The following is a 13851-nucleotide window of genomic DNA, read 5'->3' on the forward strand; positions in this document are numbered from 1 at the left end:
GGAGAGAAAACGACCAAATGCAGAGACGTACATTGTAAACCATGGAATTTAAAAACGTAAGCCTACTTCCTAGGCGAACACAGAGGTTCTTCTCAGCCCTAGAATAATTGTGTAAAAATTCCATCTGTGCTCTTATTTACACCATCGATAAAAGGGTCAAACAGGACGGGATCAAGGGTAGCAGCCGCCTTCTAGATTGTTGTAGAACCCCAGTCTAGCCATGGTATTGAGCCAGTTGTGAATTCATCTGCCTTTAGGAACTCTCCCTGGGGAGACAAGTCATAGTCTGAAGGTTGCTTGGAGCGTCTCAAGTCAGAAACTGGTTTGTGAGCCAAATGCTTAATGGCATCAGGCACATATTCCTACAAGACAGTCGTGTGGTCCAAGGGATGGCAGAGGTCAAATGCGCTGGCCAAGTCCCGCCCCAGCAGGGCTTGAATTTGCACTTGGCAAGTTTTATTTCTCTCACGCTCCTTCCTGTGGACACTTCCTTTATCTATGTCAGTGTCCCCACTTAGGCTAAGGTCAAACTCTGTTCTTCCCTCTTCTGGCCAGAAAGACTTCCTGTGTTACAGGTATCTGATCTTATCTGTGTTGATATTTTCACTCTGAGTGAAAATCACAGCAGTCCACGGGTGCAGTGAGAAAGTCAGAGGGCTACGTAGCCAGTGTTCTGTACAGCGAAACCTATTTCATTTAAAGGACTGTCCTTTATCCTGAGATTGTTTCCTTCTCTTTGGGGGTTTAAAGAAAACCCTTTTTAGGAAATGATAATTTGGGTTTGTTTTGTCTTGTTTGTTCCTTTACTTGGAAAAAGAAAAATCTGGCAACCCACTGTCGGTCCCCCAGTTTTTTGGTTTGCGATAGCTGCCAGTCTTGGGAACCTGGTTTAATTTGTTCAGTTCTGCTAGAACCTCTGGGTACCTCCTATCACCACTTACGTCCTAAGTGCTTATAAATTACCTGCTTCATGATCTGCGGCAGAATCTCTCCGAGGATTGACATCAAGCTTACAGCTCTGGAGTTTACAGTATACTGGTCTGTAGTTTCCTTATTTAAGAAAATTGGGACGCTGCCCATTTTCAGCCCTTTGATATCCCTCCTGTTCTCTCCAATTCCACAGATCCTTCAGGACAGCACCTAATGCAAGGCAGTTCCATTTGCTGTTCTTATAATGTTCTTTTCCCTATAGAGTTGGACATGCATATACATGTTGTTTGGGGAATTTGCAGCACATCCAATGAAAGTGTAATTCCCAACTAACAGTCAAATCCTTCTCTTTGGAGCTACCCAGAACACACCTACCCTCTCTTCCATATGACAGCCCTTCAGAGACTCGAAGACAGTGTGTGACTCTCCTGTGAGTTAAGAGCACCAGCTGAGTCAGACAGACCCGAGTGACAAGCCCAGCTTCACTCCCTCTCAACTGTGGGAGCCAAGGTAAGTTACTTGATTTTATTTTCTCTCTACTTTGGTTCTTTAGCTGATTTATAAAATGAGGGTAAAAAACCCACTTCATTGGTTTATTGTGCAATAAATGATGTGATGTATGTAAAGAGCTTAACACAGTGCCTGGCAGGGTAAGGACTCAGTAAACGCTAGCCATTTCCCCCCTCGATTTATAAAGAGCCGGGTGGGCATTTTAAGCATCAGGGCTGTTGGGGGAGGGGGCGAGCAAGGGGGTGAGGAGGGTCTCTCCCTCCCTGATTGATCAGGGAAGGTAGAGGACCCTCAAGTAGATCAGGTATTTCTTTAGCCTGAGGTTGTCTCTTTTCTGTTATCTGGGTGCCTGTTTGCTAGGGCTGGGGGAGAGGATATCGTGCAGAATCTCAGGAAAGGTTTATTTTCAAGAGCTGGGAAGCTATTTGTTGACATATTGAACCGTGTCTTGTTTATTCTTATTTCCCCCGAGCAGCTAGCCATGCAATCCCCCAAACTCAATTACCTTTTGTGAGGCGGCGGGAGCATGACACCTCGTAGCCGTATTGATCACTGCAGACTGGGCCAGACGTGAGGGATCTGAGATGCTAAGCAGCAGTTTCTGGGCTTTTCCTTCCTTAGTAGGCCTCCCCTCTCTTTGGCTGTAAAGACACTGGCACGAACACAGCGGAAGTCTGTGACCCAAATGGGCTGAGCCTGCAAGAACTCTCTCTCAGTAGCTGCCTTAGGAGCCGGCTGATGACAAATGGTCACAGTGGACCAGAACTTGAACTCCTGGAGAGCCCAGTGTCAGGATGGTTTTCTAACTGTAGCTCTTTGCATACCCTGGGTTTTGCAAGCAATTGCATGATAGGAACTCCAAATGCCATTGCAGCTAGAAAAAGTTTGGAAGGAGACACACCCAACTGTGAACAGACTTGAGGGGATGGGGGGTGGGGAAGGTGCAGGACTAGCTTTATCTGCAGGTAGGATTTCAAGTTTTTATCCTGAGAATATATTCCTAGATTACTTGTGTAATTGTTAGGCATAAATAAAAGTAGAAAAACAGGAAATTTTTTTTGATAATAATAAAAAAATAAAAGCAAGCCATTAGAGACAGTTTTCAGAGGTCACTACTGACCAAGGATCTGAGTGGTGCAAGAATTAAGCCTATTGGGGGAGAAAGATTGCTTGGGCGGGGAGATGCTGGGGACACTCAGAGAGAGGAGGGGAGAGGGCTAGAGATAGAACCCTAGAGGAACACACCTTTGAAAAGAAAGAAAAATATATTTTTTCTTCTAACACAAGCAATATGGGTCCATTATGGACAAATGAGAAAACACAGCTAAGAAAAACAAAAGTAAAAATCCCCTTTAATCCCATCACTCCGGTATGGTCACTGTTAACATTTTGGTGTATATCTTTCCAAACTATATTTTTGTCTATGCAAAAATATACATATTTATTTCATAAAAATCAGATAATCATTTTCACTGGCCACTGCAGATGCACCATGATTTGTTTAATCATTAAGTGGATTGGGTTCTAACATTGGCATTTAGGTAATTTCCAAGTCTTTATGATCATAAACAACAGTGCTTCCTAGCTGTGTGACCTTGGGAAAGCTAGCTAACCTCTCTGTGCCTCTGGTGCCTCATCTGGGAATGAGGATGATGATAGTACCCACCTCATAGGGTTGTCGTGAGTAACAAATGAGATCTTGCGCGTAAAGTGCTTAGCACAGTGGCTGGCACAGTAAATGTTAGCTTTTATTATTAAGTATAATAATAATAATTGTCATTGTTGTTGTTGGGTTCCCTGTGAGTAGTTTTTGCTTTAGGGGAGGGGGAGAGTGACTGGAATTTTTCTTTTTGAGTAGTATACTATAGTGAGTTCTGGAGTCAAACAGAGCTGTAGGCTTTTGGTCATGTCAATTCACTTCACCGAGACTCAGTTTTCTTATCTGTAAACTGAGAGTTAAAAACAGCTGTTGGGATCAAATGAGAGAATGCTTGTAAAACCCTCAGTGTAGTTCTTGGCGTATGGGAAGAGTTCCAAGTCAGTTGGTATTATTATTATTATTATTATTATTATTACTATTATTACTATCACTACGATGATTCAGCCATTAGTTGGGGTGGGAAGAGGAAGGTGGCACTTGGAATGTTTCTAACCACTTGTCTGTTTACAAAGAGAGAAAATGATTCTTGAATCAGACTGACCCGGGTTCAAATCTGGGCTTTGCCATGTACTAGTTCTGTGACCTTGGTCACAACTTCTCCAAGCCCCTCTCCCCATTTGTAAAAGAATATCTATCTATCTATATATATATAACTGATTCACTTTGCTGTACCCCAGAAACTAACACAACATTGTAAATCAATTATACTTCAATAAAAAAAGAAAATTGAAAAAAAGAAAATGAAGGAAAAAAATTTCTAAAGCAAAAAACAAACAAACAAAAAAGGGAATGGCGTCAGTGCCTGCCTTGCAGGTGCTGCCACGAGGCGCAAAGGATATAAAGCAAGTGTAGTGCTTAGCCCGAGTGCCCAGGTATTGTTGGTTGCTAATTATTGTTGGTTGTTGGAGCATGGGGTGGTTTATAACGACCTGAATGCCTCCCCACCAGCCCCTAGACTCTGAGTCCCTGGGGTACTTGAACTTCACCTAAAGGCTTTGCCCTATCCAGGGCTCAGGGACCACTTCTGCCCTTAGTATAGGGGTTTGAGGGCTCCTGATTCAGAAGGTTAGAGAGCTCTGGCAAACCTTCCTGTTAGTTCTACTCTGACCTTGTGCCCCAGTTCTAGAAAGCAGGCTGAAGCCCTGCTTCTATGAGCAAGCCCTCACCTGGTATCCTTAAGATATCGGTGTGCTTTTCTTGCCAGCTGTCTGGACACCCTGGAGGCTTGCTGTTGAATTCTAGCCCTGTGGTAGAGTCACTGGTTGCCAGATTTCCCTCCGTGTCTCTGACACCGGGGCCAGTTGGCTTTTTAATTGTCGCCATTGCTGGGCTGTCTTAAGCCCCACGGCCCATCCTTCCAAACCGTGGTTTCCCTGCACCCTAACGTCTTTGAACTCTCCTGCCACTGCTCCGCTCAGCCTCCAGCCCCGGTTCCCTTCCCTCTAAGCCCTGCCTGCTCTTCCACGGCCCACCGGTGGCAGTGTCTGGCTCCCAGGACGCCAGTGTCTGCTCAGCCGCAGAGGGAACATCTCATTTCCTGAGCTAGGACACTTTCGGTCTCATCTCTTTCTTTGTGTGACTCTCCTCTTTTCTTTGGGACGGCCAGAGGCGGCAGAGCGAGCTGGTGCAGCTATTGGGGGCGAGGGGAAGCAGGGTGGAGTTGCATAGGCCAAGTGCTATGCACTTCTGGAGCTTCTGGAGGGCTGTCAAGTGAAAGGCGGCCAGAGGCAAATGTCAGAGCCTATATAGAGGCAGGAATCTGGGACCAGAGAGACAGAGCAAGCACTAGCAAGTCAGGAGCAGTGGGGCGGGTGGGCGGGCAGGCTGAGGGGGGCGTGGCAGGGGATAGCTAAGGGAGATTGCAGAGAACAGCTGCTGGTATTGGGTCTTACTTTAATGAACTGGCTGGGCATGGGGCATAAGTAAGTTGGCCAGACCAAAAGAGCTACACTCCCTCTCTTCTCCCTAACTGGCAAGGTAAGATCTTTCCGGCTTCTGCCTAGTGGGAAACTGTGGCGTGTTCAGGGATTTTTCTAAAGATGGGGGCGGGGGTGGTCATCTATCACTGCCCTTTTGACTCATCTTTCCCATTGCACCAATTATTAGAGTAACCAAGGTGCCAGCAGGAGGCCAGTATTTCTTTTACTAAACCCCATCTCGGGGTTGTCCAGGCTGGAGATGGGACGGGGTGCTGTCTTGGTAATGTGACTGAGTAAGAGGGAGAGAGGGCACACAAGGTGGATCATTATAGCACAGTGGAGAAGAGTAGGGGCCTCTGGAGTTGGGTGGACCCGTGAATCCAAGTGACTGCAGGCAAATTATTAAGCCTCTCTGGGCCTGAGTTTTCTCCTTTGTAAGATGAGGATAGGGTACTACCAAAATCTCTTAGTGTTGCTGTGAGGACCAAATGATGCATGTAAAGCGCCCAGCAGAGTGCTCGCCAGTCAGCGCACGCTCAAGAAATGTTGACTGTTGGCATTTCTGTTGCTAGTATTCTCAATATTATTATGGAGGCACACTGCACAAGATTGATGACTTCTGTGACATTGTCCCAAATGAGCAAGTGCTCCACTGGGGGTATGGGCAGGCTGTGGGGGTGTATCAACATCGTGTAGTGTGAGTGTTGGTTTCCAAGCTCTGTGCCAAGAAGCCCCTTTGGGGGCTGCTTATGGGAGTGTGCCGGAGGGCTGAGGCTTTGGGATTGCCCACCCACATGTCGTCAGAGAAACTTGAAATCTGTATTTGCTAGAGACTGGGCTTCAGTGAGCCATGATCTAGGACATCAGAGAGATAATTGAATGCGGCCTTAGGGATGCCAAAGGCTAGGCAACCCCGAGGAGGAAGCGATAGTCAGAGACAAACAGTTTTTACTGTCACAGTGCTCTTAGTCTAGCCCCAGCCCCAGTTAATCTGAGAAACCTGGTAAAATGGGAATAATGCTACTATCTCTTGTAAGATTCAAACGGGTAATGCTTGCACATCTCTGTGCACTATAGACAGTTTAAAGTTGTGTACAGTTGCCTAAAGTATAGTGCCTGGAACACACTAGGTGGGCAATAAGTGGTAGTAATAGTGATGATTTTTGTTATTAATAATAAAAATGATAATAAACAGGATTTTCAATTCATGGAATGATGTTCTCAACCATTGATCAGTTAAATGCCTTCCTTTTCCTGAGGAAGACATTCAGGGCCATCAGAGTAGTAAAATGGGGACTAAACCATTGGCAGGACTCAATGAGCCCAAGGAACTAATGATTATCCTGGGGCAAAGGGCGTTCTCATCCAGGCCTGCCAGTTCCTTGGCTGGCTTGCTAGTGCTGTGGTGGGAGAGAGCAGAGCTCTGGAACCTGCACTTTTCACAGTTTTCCAGCAGGTGGTGCTGCTGTTTCATTTGAACCAGGACCTCACGGGCTCTTGGCTGCTCTGAAGTTGCCCGCGTTTATAGCTTTTATAAACCGAGAGGGTGTGCTGTGTGACGGGGTGGGTTGGTTTGAAAAGGATAGGGCTGGAGAGCATATTTGCTCCAGCTTCAAATTTGTTTAATGTTGCACAGCTTCTTTAACTGGATAGGCCCATCTCCGATGCCACATAGCTGGCAACACATAAAAGAAGTCTCCATCGTGGATCATTTGTCTATTTCCCAATCTTCTTGATATTTGCTTTTGACTGCTAAACTTGTTTTCTGTCTACAGATTTTCTTGCCACGTGGGCTTCAGCAGGATCCCTGATATAATTGCTTTAGAGGTTCCCTCCACACTATCCTTTGGCCGTGGCAGATATGTCAATACCCTTACATTCACTGCGATTCAGCAATGTGCTGACGGAGGAAAGTGTCGACCCCCCAAACAGGGAGACGACCTGCTCTGGAACAATGATAGAGAGTAGAGCAGAGGTCCAAATTCTGCATTCTAGTGTCCAGCCTATGGTCTCAAGTTCAGCATCAGACCCTGGAGGGATGTCCACACAGCTGATGACATCCCCAGCCTTTGACACCATGGCCGTACCTCTAATGGGAGCAGCAAACTCTGGAGCACTGTCCCCACCGCTAATGCCAGCCTCAGACTCTGGGACACTGTCCCCATTGTTAATGCCAGCTTCAGATTCAGAGGCACTGTCCCCATTGTTGATACCAACCTCAGACTCTGGGGTGCTGTCCCCATTGTTGATACCAACCTCAGATTCTGGAACACTGTCCCCATTGCTGTCCACTTCAGAGTATGGATTAATGTCCCCAGGGCTGATGACAATTCCTGACTTTGGAACAATGTCCACAGCACTAATGGCAACACCAGATTCTGCAGAAATATCACCACTGGCAATGCCAGCTCCATCCTCTGAAGCGGTGTCCACACCATTGATGCTAGCCCCAGATCCTGGAGAGATCTCCCCACTCCTAATGCCAGATGTGAACCCCGGAGTCATGTCCCCACAGCCAATGCCAGCTCCAGGCTCTGAAGGAATGTCACCATTGCAAATTACAGACGAAGACACTGAAGCAATGTCTAAAGTGCTAATGACTGCCCTGGCCTCTGGAGAGATCTCTTCACTGCTCATGTCAGGCACAGACTCTGAAGCGATCTCCTCACTGATAATGTCAGCCCTAACTTCTGGAGCAACGTCCACCCAGCCAACGAGCACCCAAGACCCTGGGGAAATGTCCACCCAGCTAATGTCAGGCCCAGACTCTGGAGTAGTGTCTTCACCACTAATGACAGCTCCAGGCTCTGGAGCAATGTCCTCACTGCTCCTGTCAGTCCCTGATACTGGAGAAATGCCCACATTGCCAAAGCCAGCCCCAGACGCTGAAGCAATGTCCCCACTGGTAATGATGGCCCTAACCTCTGGCGGGATGCCCACCCAGCTGATGCCAGCCCAAGGCTCTGGAGTGATGTCCTCACGGTCAACACAAAATCTCGACTCTCAAGTTGTGTCTAGTCCACCAATGAGAGCAACAGCCTCCGGGGGGATGTCCACACCGCCAGTGAGAGCCCCAGAGCCTGGAGCAAGGTCGACACCGAGAACGAGAGCCCCAGCCTCTGGAAGTGTGTCCACGTTGCTAAAGACAGTCCCAGCCTCTGCAGCACTGTCCACCCCGCTGATGACGGTTGCAACCTCTGGAGCAAAGTCCACAGAGCAAATGTCAACCGCAGCCTCTAGAGCAATGTCCACGCAGTTAGCAATGGCTAGAGCTTCTGGAGCCACGTCCATGGGCTTTATGAGAGTCCCAGCCAATGGGGCGATGTCCACACTGCGAATGAGAGCCCCAGCCTCTGGAACAATGTCCACACTGCCGAGTACAGCCCCAGTCTCTGAAACAATGTCTATGCTACAGATGACAGCCTCAGCCTCTGGGTCAGTGTCCACACCGCGAATGAGGGCGCCTGTCGCTGGAGCAATGTCTGTGTCACAGAGGAGAGCCACAGCCTCGGGAGTGACAGCTGTGCCACAAATGAGAGCCTCTGGAGCCATGTCCACCCCACGGATGACAGCCAAAGCCTCTGGATCCATGTCTACACTGTTAATGAGAGACACGGCCTCGGCAGTGATGTCCGTGCCACAGATGAGAGCTATGGCCTCGGGAGCATTGTCCAAGCCACTAACAACATCCAAAGCCGCAGAAGCGATGTTCATGCAGCAAATGACAACTGCAGCTTCTGGAGAGATCTCCACAGTGCTAATGAGAGACACAGCTTCTGGAGCCGTGTCCATGCCGCAGATGACAGACGCTGCCTCTGCAGCGATGTCCACACCGCTAATGAGAGCCCCAGCCTCTGGCGACATGTCCACACCACAAATGACAGCCGCAGCCCCTGGAACTATGTCCATGCCTCTAATGAGAGCCCCAGGCCCTGGAGCCATGCCCATGGCGCTAATGAGATCCACAGCCTCTGGAAAGATGCCCAGTCAGCCAATGAGCGCCCAAGACTTTGGGGGGATGTCCATGTCGCTCAGGAGATCCATGACCTCTGGAGGGATGTCCCTACTGCAGATGCAAGCCCCAGCCTCTGAATTGATGTCCACACCAAAAATGAGAGCCGCGGCCTTTGGGGCGGTGTCCACACCACTGATGAGAGCCTCAGACCCTGCAGAGATGCCCACACAGCTAACAAGAGCGTCATCCTCTGGAGAGACGTCCCCAGCACTAACGAGACCCCCAGCTTCTGGAGAAGTAGCCACGCCTCTGAGAGCCCCAGCTTATGGAGCAATGTCTACTCCGCAAAAGACAGCCACAGCCTCTGGAATGATGTCCAAGCCACAAATGAGGGCTCCAGTCTCTGGAGAGCTATCTACATCGCTAATGAGATCCACAGCCTCTGGAGTGATGTCTGTGCCTCAAATGACAGCCGCGGCCTCTGGAGGGGTGTCCATGCCACTGATGAGAGCCCCAGCCTCCAGGGCAACATCCACTACGCAGATGATGCCCACAGCTTCTGGAGAGATGTGCATGCTATCAGTGCGAGCCCCTGCCTCGGGAGTGATGTCCCCGCCACTATTAAGGGCTCCAGTGTCTGGAATTATGTCCACACCACTAAGGAGACCCTCAGCCTCTGAAGCTGTGTCCACAGAGTTAATGAGAGCTCCAGCCTCTGGAAAGATGTCCACCACACAAACAACAGCTGTGGCCTCTGGAGGGATGTCCAAGCCATTCATTAGAGCCACGGCCTCTGGCACAATGCCCATGCCATTGATGTCAGCCATGGCTTCTGGAGAGATGTCTATGCCGCTGATGAAAAGCATGGCCTCTGGGGCAACGTCCACACTGCAAAAAAGAGTTGTGAGTTCTGGACCTACTTCCTTGCCACAAATGACATACGCAACCTCCGGGGGGATGCCTGCATCACCGATGAGAGCCTCAGCTTCTGGAGCAACGTCCGTATCGCTTATGAGAGCCTCGGCTTCTGGAATGATGTCCGTGCCACTTCTGAGAGCCACAGCCTCTGGGGGGATGTCCATGCCACAGATGGCGGCCACGGCCTCTAGAGGGGTATCCATGCCGCTAATGAGGGCTCCAGTCCCGGGAGCCACGTCCACACCTCAAATGGCAACCACAGCCTCTGGAATGATGTCCACTCTGGAAATCAAAGCCACAGACTCTGGGGAAACATCTGCCTCTCACATCAACGTCAGAGCCTCTGGATCAAAGTCCACACCACACGTGACTGCCACGACCCCTGAAACAATGAACCAACCACCAGAGGAAGTCCCATCTTTTGGCATGCTGACCCCAGCACTCTGTTACCTCTTAGCAGAACAGGAAGCAGCCCGGGGTTCATGCTCTGTGGAGGAGGAGATGGAGATTGATGAGGAGAAGCAAATGAAGGGATTTTTGAACGATTCAGAGAAAATGGCCTTTCTGGTGTCTCTTCATCTGGGGGCAGCAGAGAGGTGGTCCATCTTGCAGATGGAGGTAGGAAACCCCCTCTCCAATGAAGATAAATCTTTCCTGAGCAGATCCCAGGGCTTATATGACTCCCTATCTGAAATAGACATCCTCAGTGCCGTTCTTTGCCATCCCAAGCAGGGCCAGAAGTCAGTCAGGCAGTATGCCACTGACTTCCTCCTGCTGGCCCGGCATTTGTCTTGGTCTGATGCCATTCTGCGGACCAGGTTTCTGGAAGGACTCTCGGAAGCTGTTGCCACCAAAATGGGCCGGATCTTCCTGAAGGTGGCCGGCAGCCTAAAGGAGCTAATAGACAGGTCTCTCTATACCGAGTGCCAGCTGGCTGGAGAGAAGGATTCCCCGGGCAACTCAAGCCAGGTTCTGCCGTCAGCCTGTAAGCGGAATAACGAGGAGGCAATGGAGAATGAACTGAACTCTCCACAGCAGACCGAGGAGGTAATGATGGGGAAACACACTCAAGGTTTCTGAATAGAAAAATGAGGTAATGATGGCAAAGTCACCCTGCTCCTTTGAGTAGCCTAAGGAAGAGGCTGGGAGAGGCATTGAGCTCCTAGACCCTAACCCCCAACCTAGAGTTTCATCAGCGGGCCTGGCTGTGTACTTATTTTGGGTGTATTAACCACTTTGAGGAGGCATGCCCTACCCAAGATACGGAGGGCCTGGGATGGTTAAAGGTCTAAGTCTTCTGATTCTGAGGGAAATGGCTGGGCTCAGTCCCAACTCTGCACTTATTCCAGGTCCAATTCTAAAAGAGGGGTCACGTTTTGGCGACTGGGTCCCACCTACAGCCACGGGTGTTATAGGCCCAGGTCACTAGGGAATCTGGCCAGTCTAGTCCTCGATCACACGTTATACAAATAAGGTACATTAGCCAAGTTGCTTGACCTGCTAAGTTACTGAAATTATCCAGGCAGAACCCCGCTCGTCACAGTAAGCATGGCTCTTACCTCTGCCATTTTTTGTTTTTTCTCACTCCCAGCACCAGCATGTTCCCAAACGCTGTTACTACCTGAAAGAGCATGGAGACCCTCAAGAGGGTCTGCACGACCACCTTCGACAGAGCACAGGCCACCAGAAGGCCCCCACTAACAAGTAATGCTACCTGGACTCTTCTCCTGTGATATCCAGCTTGGCTGCTAACTTGAGGACTTGTTCCTGGACCCATTCCATTCAATTACATCATTAAACCTTGTGGCCTTCCCCCTTCAGCATCCCCCTCCAGGCGCATCCCACCCTATCTCCCACTTGGCTGACTTGACCTTCTCTTTCACCCCACATGCCTTTGACCTGCCCCAACAATCAGAGCGTGGACTTCAAGAGTGTTTGGTGTATGAGGTTCTGAACTCCCATTACCATCGAGGCCAGTCCTAGTTCCTGGTCCAGGGAGAAGTCTAGGCAGGAGAAACCGTGTCCTACCTCAAAAACACCTTAGGATGTCTTGCCACATGTCATGAGGCAAACTTGAGGAAGCCCTGGTCCCATTTCACCTGGCAGGGGAGCCTATAAGGAGAGTGAAGCCCACTCCAATACCATCCTTTTCATCCAGTAGACTTGTCCCTATATGTCCCAACTCATAGCACCTAAGACGGGTCTCCAGGGCCCTTGCCCTGTTTATAGTCTCCATCCTGAACCATTCGTTTTGACCCATAGTAGTAATCTTAGTAATGGCTAACATTTATTGATTATGTGTTGTGTGACAGTTACTGGGCTAAACTCTTGACAAGCATCATCTCACTACATTCTTACCATAACCCGACTTGTTCTTGTGTTGTCAACTTCTTACGTCTTGATCTGTTGTCGGTGGCTGTTGTCTTGTCCCTCAGTGTCAAATCTCTAGCTCTGACCTTTGGGTGACCCCTCAGTTGTTAATTGCCCTCACTCCCCCTTGGCTATTGTGCTTTGTGGCCAGCCCTCTTGATAAAGATCTTGGTCTTTAAACAGGCATAGATAGAGCGTAATATGAGCAGTGTTTGCCTTCAGGTGGTGGGATTATGGGTGTTTTAATTTTCTTCTTTCTACTTCTCTGTACTTTCCAGATTCTCTACAGTAAGCATGTATTACATTTGTAATCGTAAAAGTAAATAAAGTCCATTTACGAAAAGAAAAAAAAAGAAGAATTAACTGTGGCTAACAGGATTTGATTTATTGAGTCCTTCATTCAATCAATATTTATTATCTAACACGTGCCAGCCACTGTTTTGGGGACAGACAGATAAGAACCTTGATCAAATGAAAACTTCATTCCAATGGAAGAGGGAGACAGACAATAAGCAAGAAAACGCATACGTAAGATAGGTTGAAATCATGGTGAAGGCTATAAAGACAAGAAATAAGAATAATGGGGAATTTGATACTAACAGAGCCATTTTATTTATTCAATAATAGTCCATGTAATTGGTTTACTCAAAGATCTTTTAAAAACAGTAGGAGTGACATGATTAGAAACATATTTTAGAAAGCTAACTTGGCAACAGTTTGGATGCAGGATAGGGAAAGGGTCAGAGTGCAGGTACGAGCCCCCTACTGCAATGGTACAGGTGACTGACTCATCAGATTACTCAATCTAGGGCCAGGGCAGTGGGGATGGAAAGAGAAGGACAGAGACGAAATTCTTTCTGAGGATTCAAGTCCGCTGCTCCATTACCCTAAACACTGGGTCTGATTCCAGGAAGAGGAAAATGATTCTCAGAAAAAAACAAAGATTAGCAGACAAATTGGCAGCCCCATGGTGATATAGATAAGAATCTGGCTCTTCGGGCTGCCTGAGGATGCATCAATCACCAGTACTGGTGCCTCGGGGGAAAAAGAGGGTGCCATTGGTTGGGAAAACCAAATTCTAGGTAGTAGGCCTCTGGGGACCCAGTTTTCCCCTCTTCTCTGACCCTGTTGGCTCACACCTGGTCCAGTCCAGACCCGTGCGGACTTCTGATCTCCCTGTTCAGCCAGAGTTGCTCTTAGCTCAGGAGGCTGTTGTTGACTTTACTCTCTACTGAAAAAGAAATTGATGATACAGAATCACAATCTGAGTCTAGAAAATATATATGGGAAGGAAAATGTCTTAAAAATGAAGTTAATTTTCTGATAACCACAATAATGGAGAACCATCGCAATCCTTTGCTTTATTTCTCTCCCCAGTCATTTTTCTTCCCTTTGCTTTTGCCTTTCCTCTCCTTTAAGCTAACGTCACTAGAGATAAGTGGAATAAATGAAGCCCAATCACACCCTGCCAGTGCCCTGTCCCTGCTCCTCTACCCACCTCAAAGTTATAATTAGAAATGACCACTCAGCATCTACATGGAGCTGGCTATCATACGCCCAAGTACTCAAGACAATTTCATCTGCTGTAA

At 48.3% G+C, this 13851-nt stretch overlaps 1 protein-coding gene across 1 annotated transcript; it reads left to right on the forward strand.

Moving 5' to 3' along the window:
* Positions 1-1421: 1421 nt before the first annotated feature.
* RTL9 (retrotransposon Gag like 9) lies at positions 1422-11600 on the forward strand. Its single transcript, XM_036839220.1, has 3 exons — positions 1422-1440; positions 6795-10939; positions 11484-11600. The coding sequence occupies exons 2-3, from the start codon at positions 6881-6883 to the stop codon at positions 11598-11600; spliced, it is 4176 nt and encodes a 1391-aa protein (XP_036695115.1). The 5' UTR covers positions 1422-1440; positions 6795-6880.
* The last annotated feature ends 2251 nt before the right edge of the window (positions 11601-13851 follow it).

Source organism: Balaenoptera musculus, chromosome X, assembly GCF_009873245.2.
Source record: "Balaenoptera musculus isolate JJ_BM4_2016_0621 chromosome X, mBalMus1.pri.v3, whole genome shotgun sequence".
In the NCBI taxonomy this organism is placed as follows: Eukaryota; Metazoa; Chordata; class Mammalia; order Artiodactyla; family Balaenopteridae; genus Balaenoptera; species Balaenoptera musculus.

Coding starts and splice junctions, on each gene's coding strand:
- RTL9 (XM_036839220.1), top strand. CDS start 6,881: ATGTCAATACCCTTACATTCACTGCGATTCAGCAATGTGCTGACGGAG. Junction 10,940..11,483: donor CTCCACAGCAGACCGAGGAG/GTAATGATGGGG, acceptor TCTCACTCCCAG/CACCAGCATGTTCCCAAACG.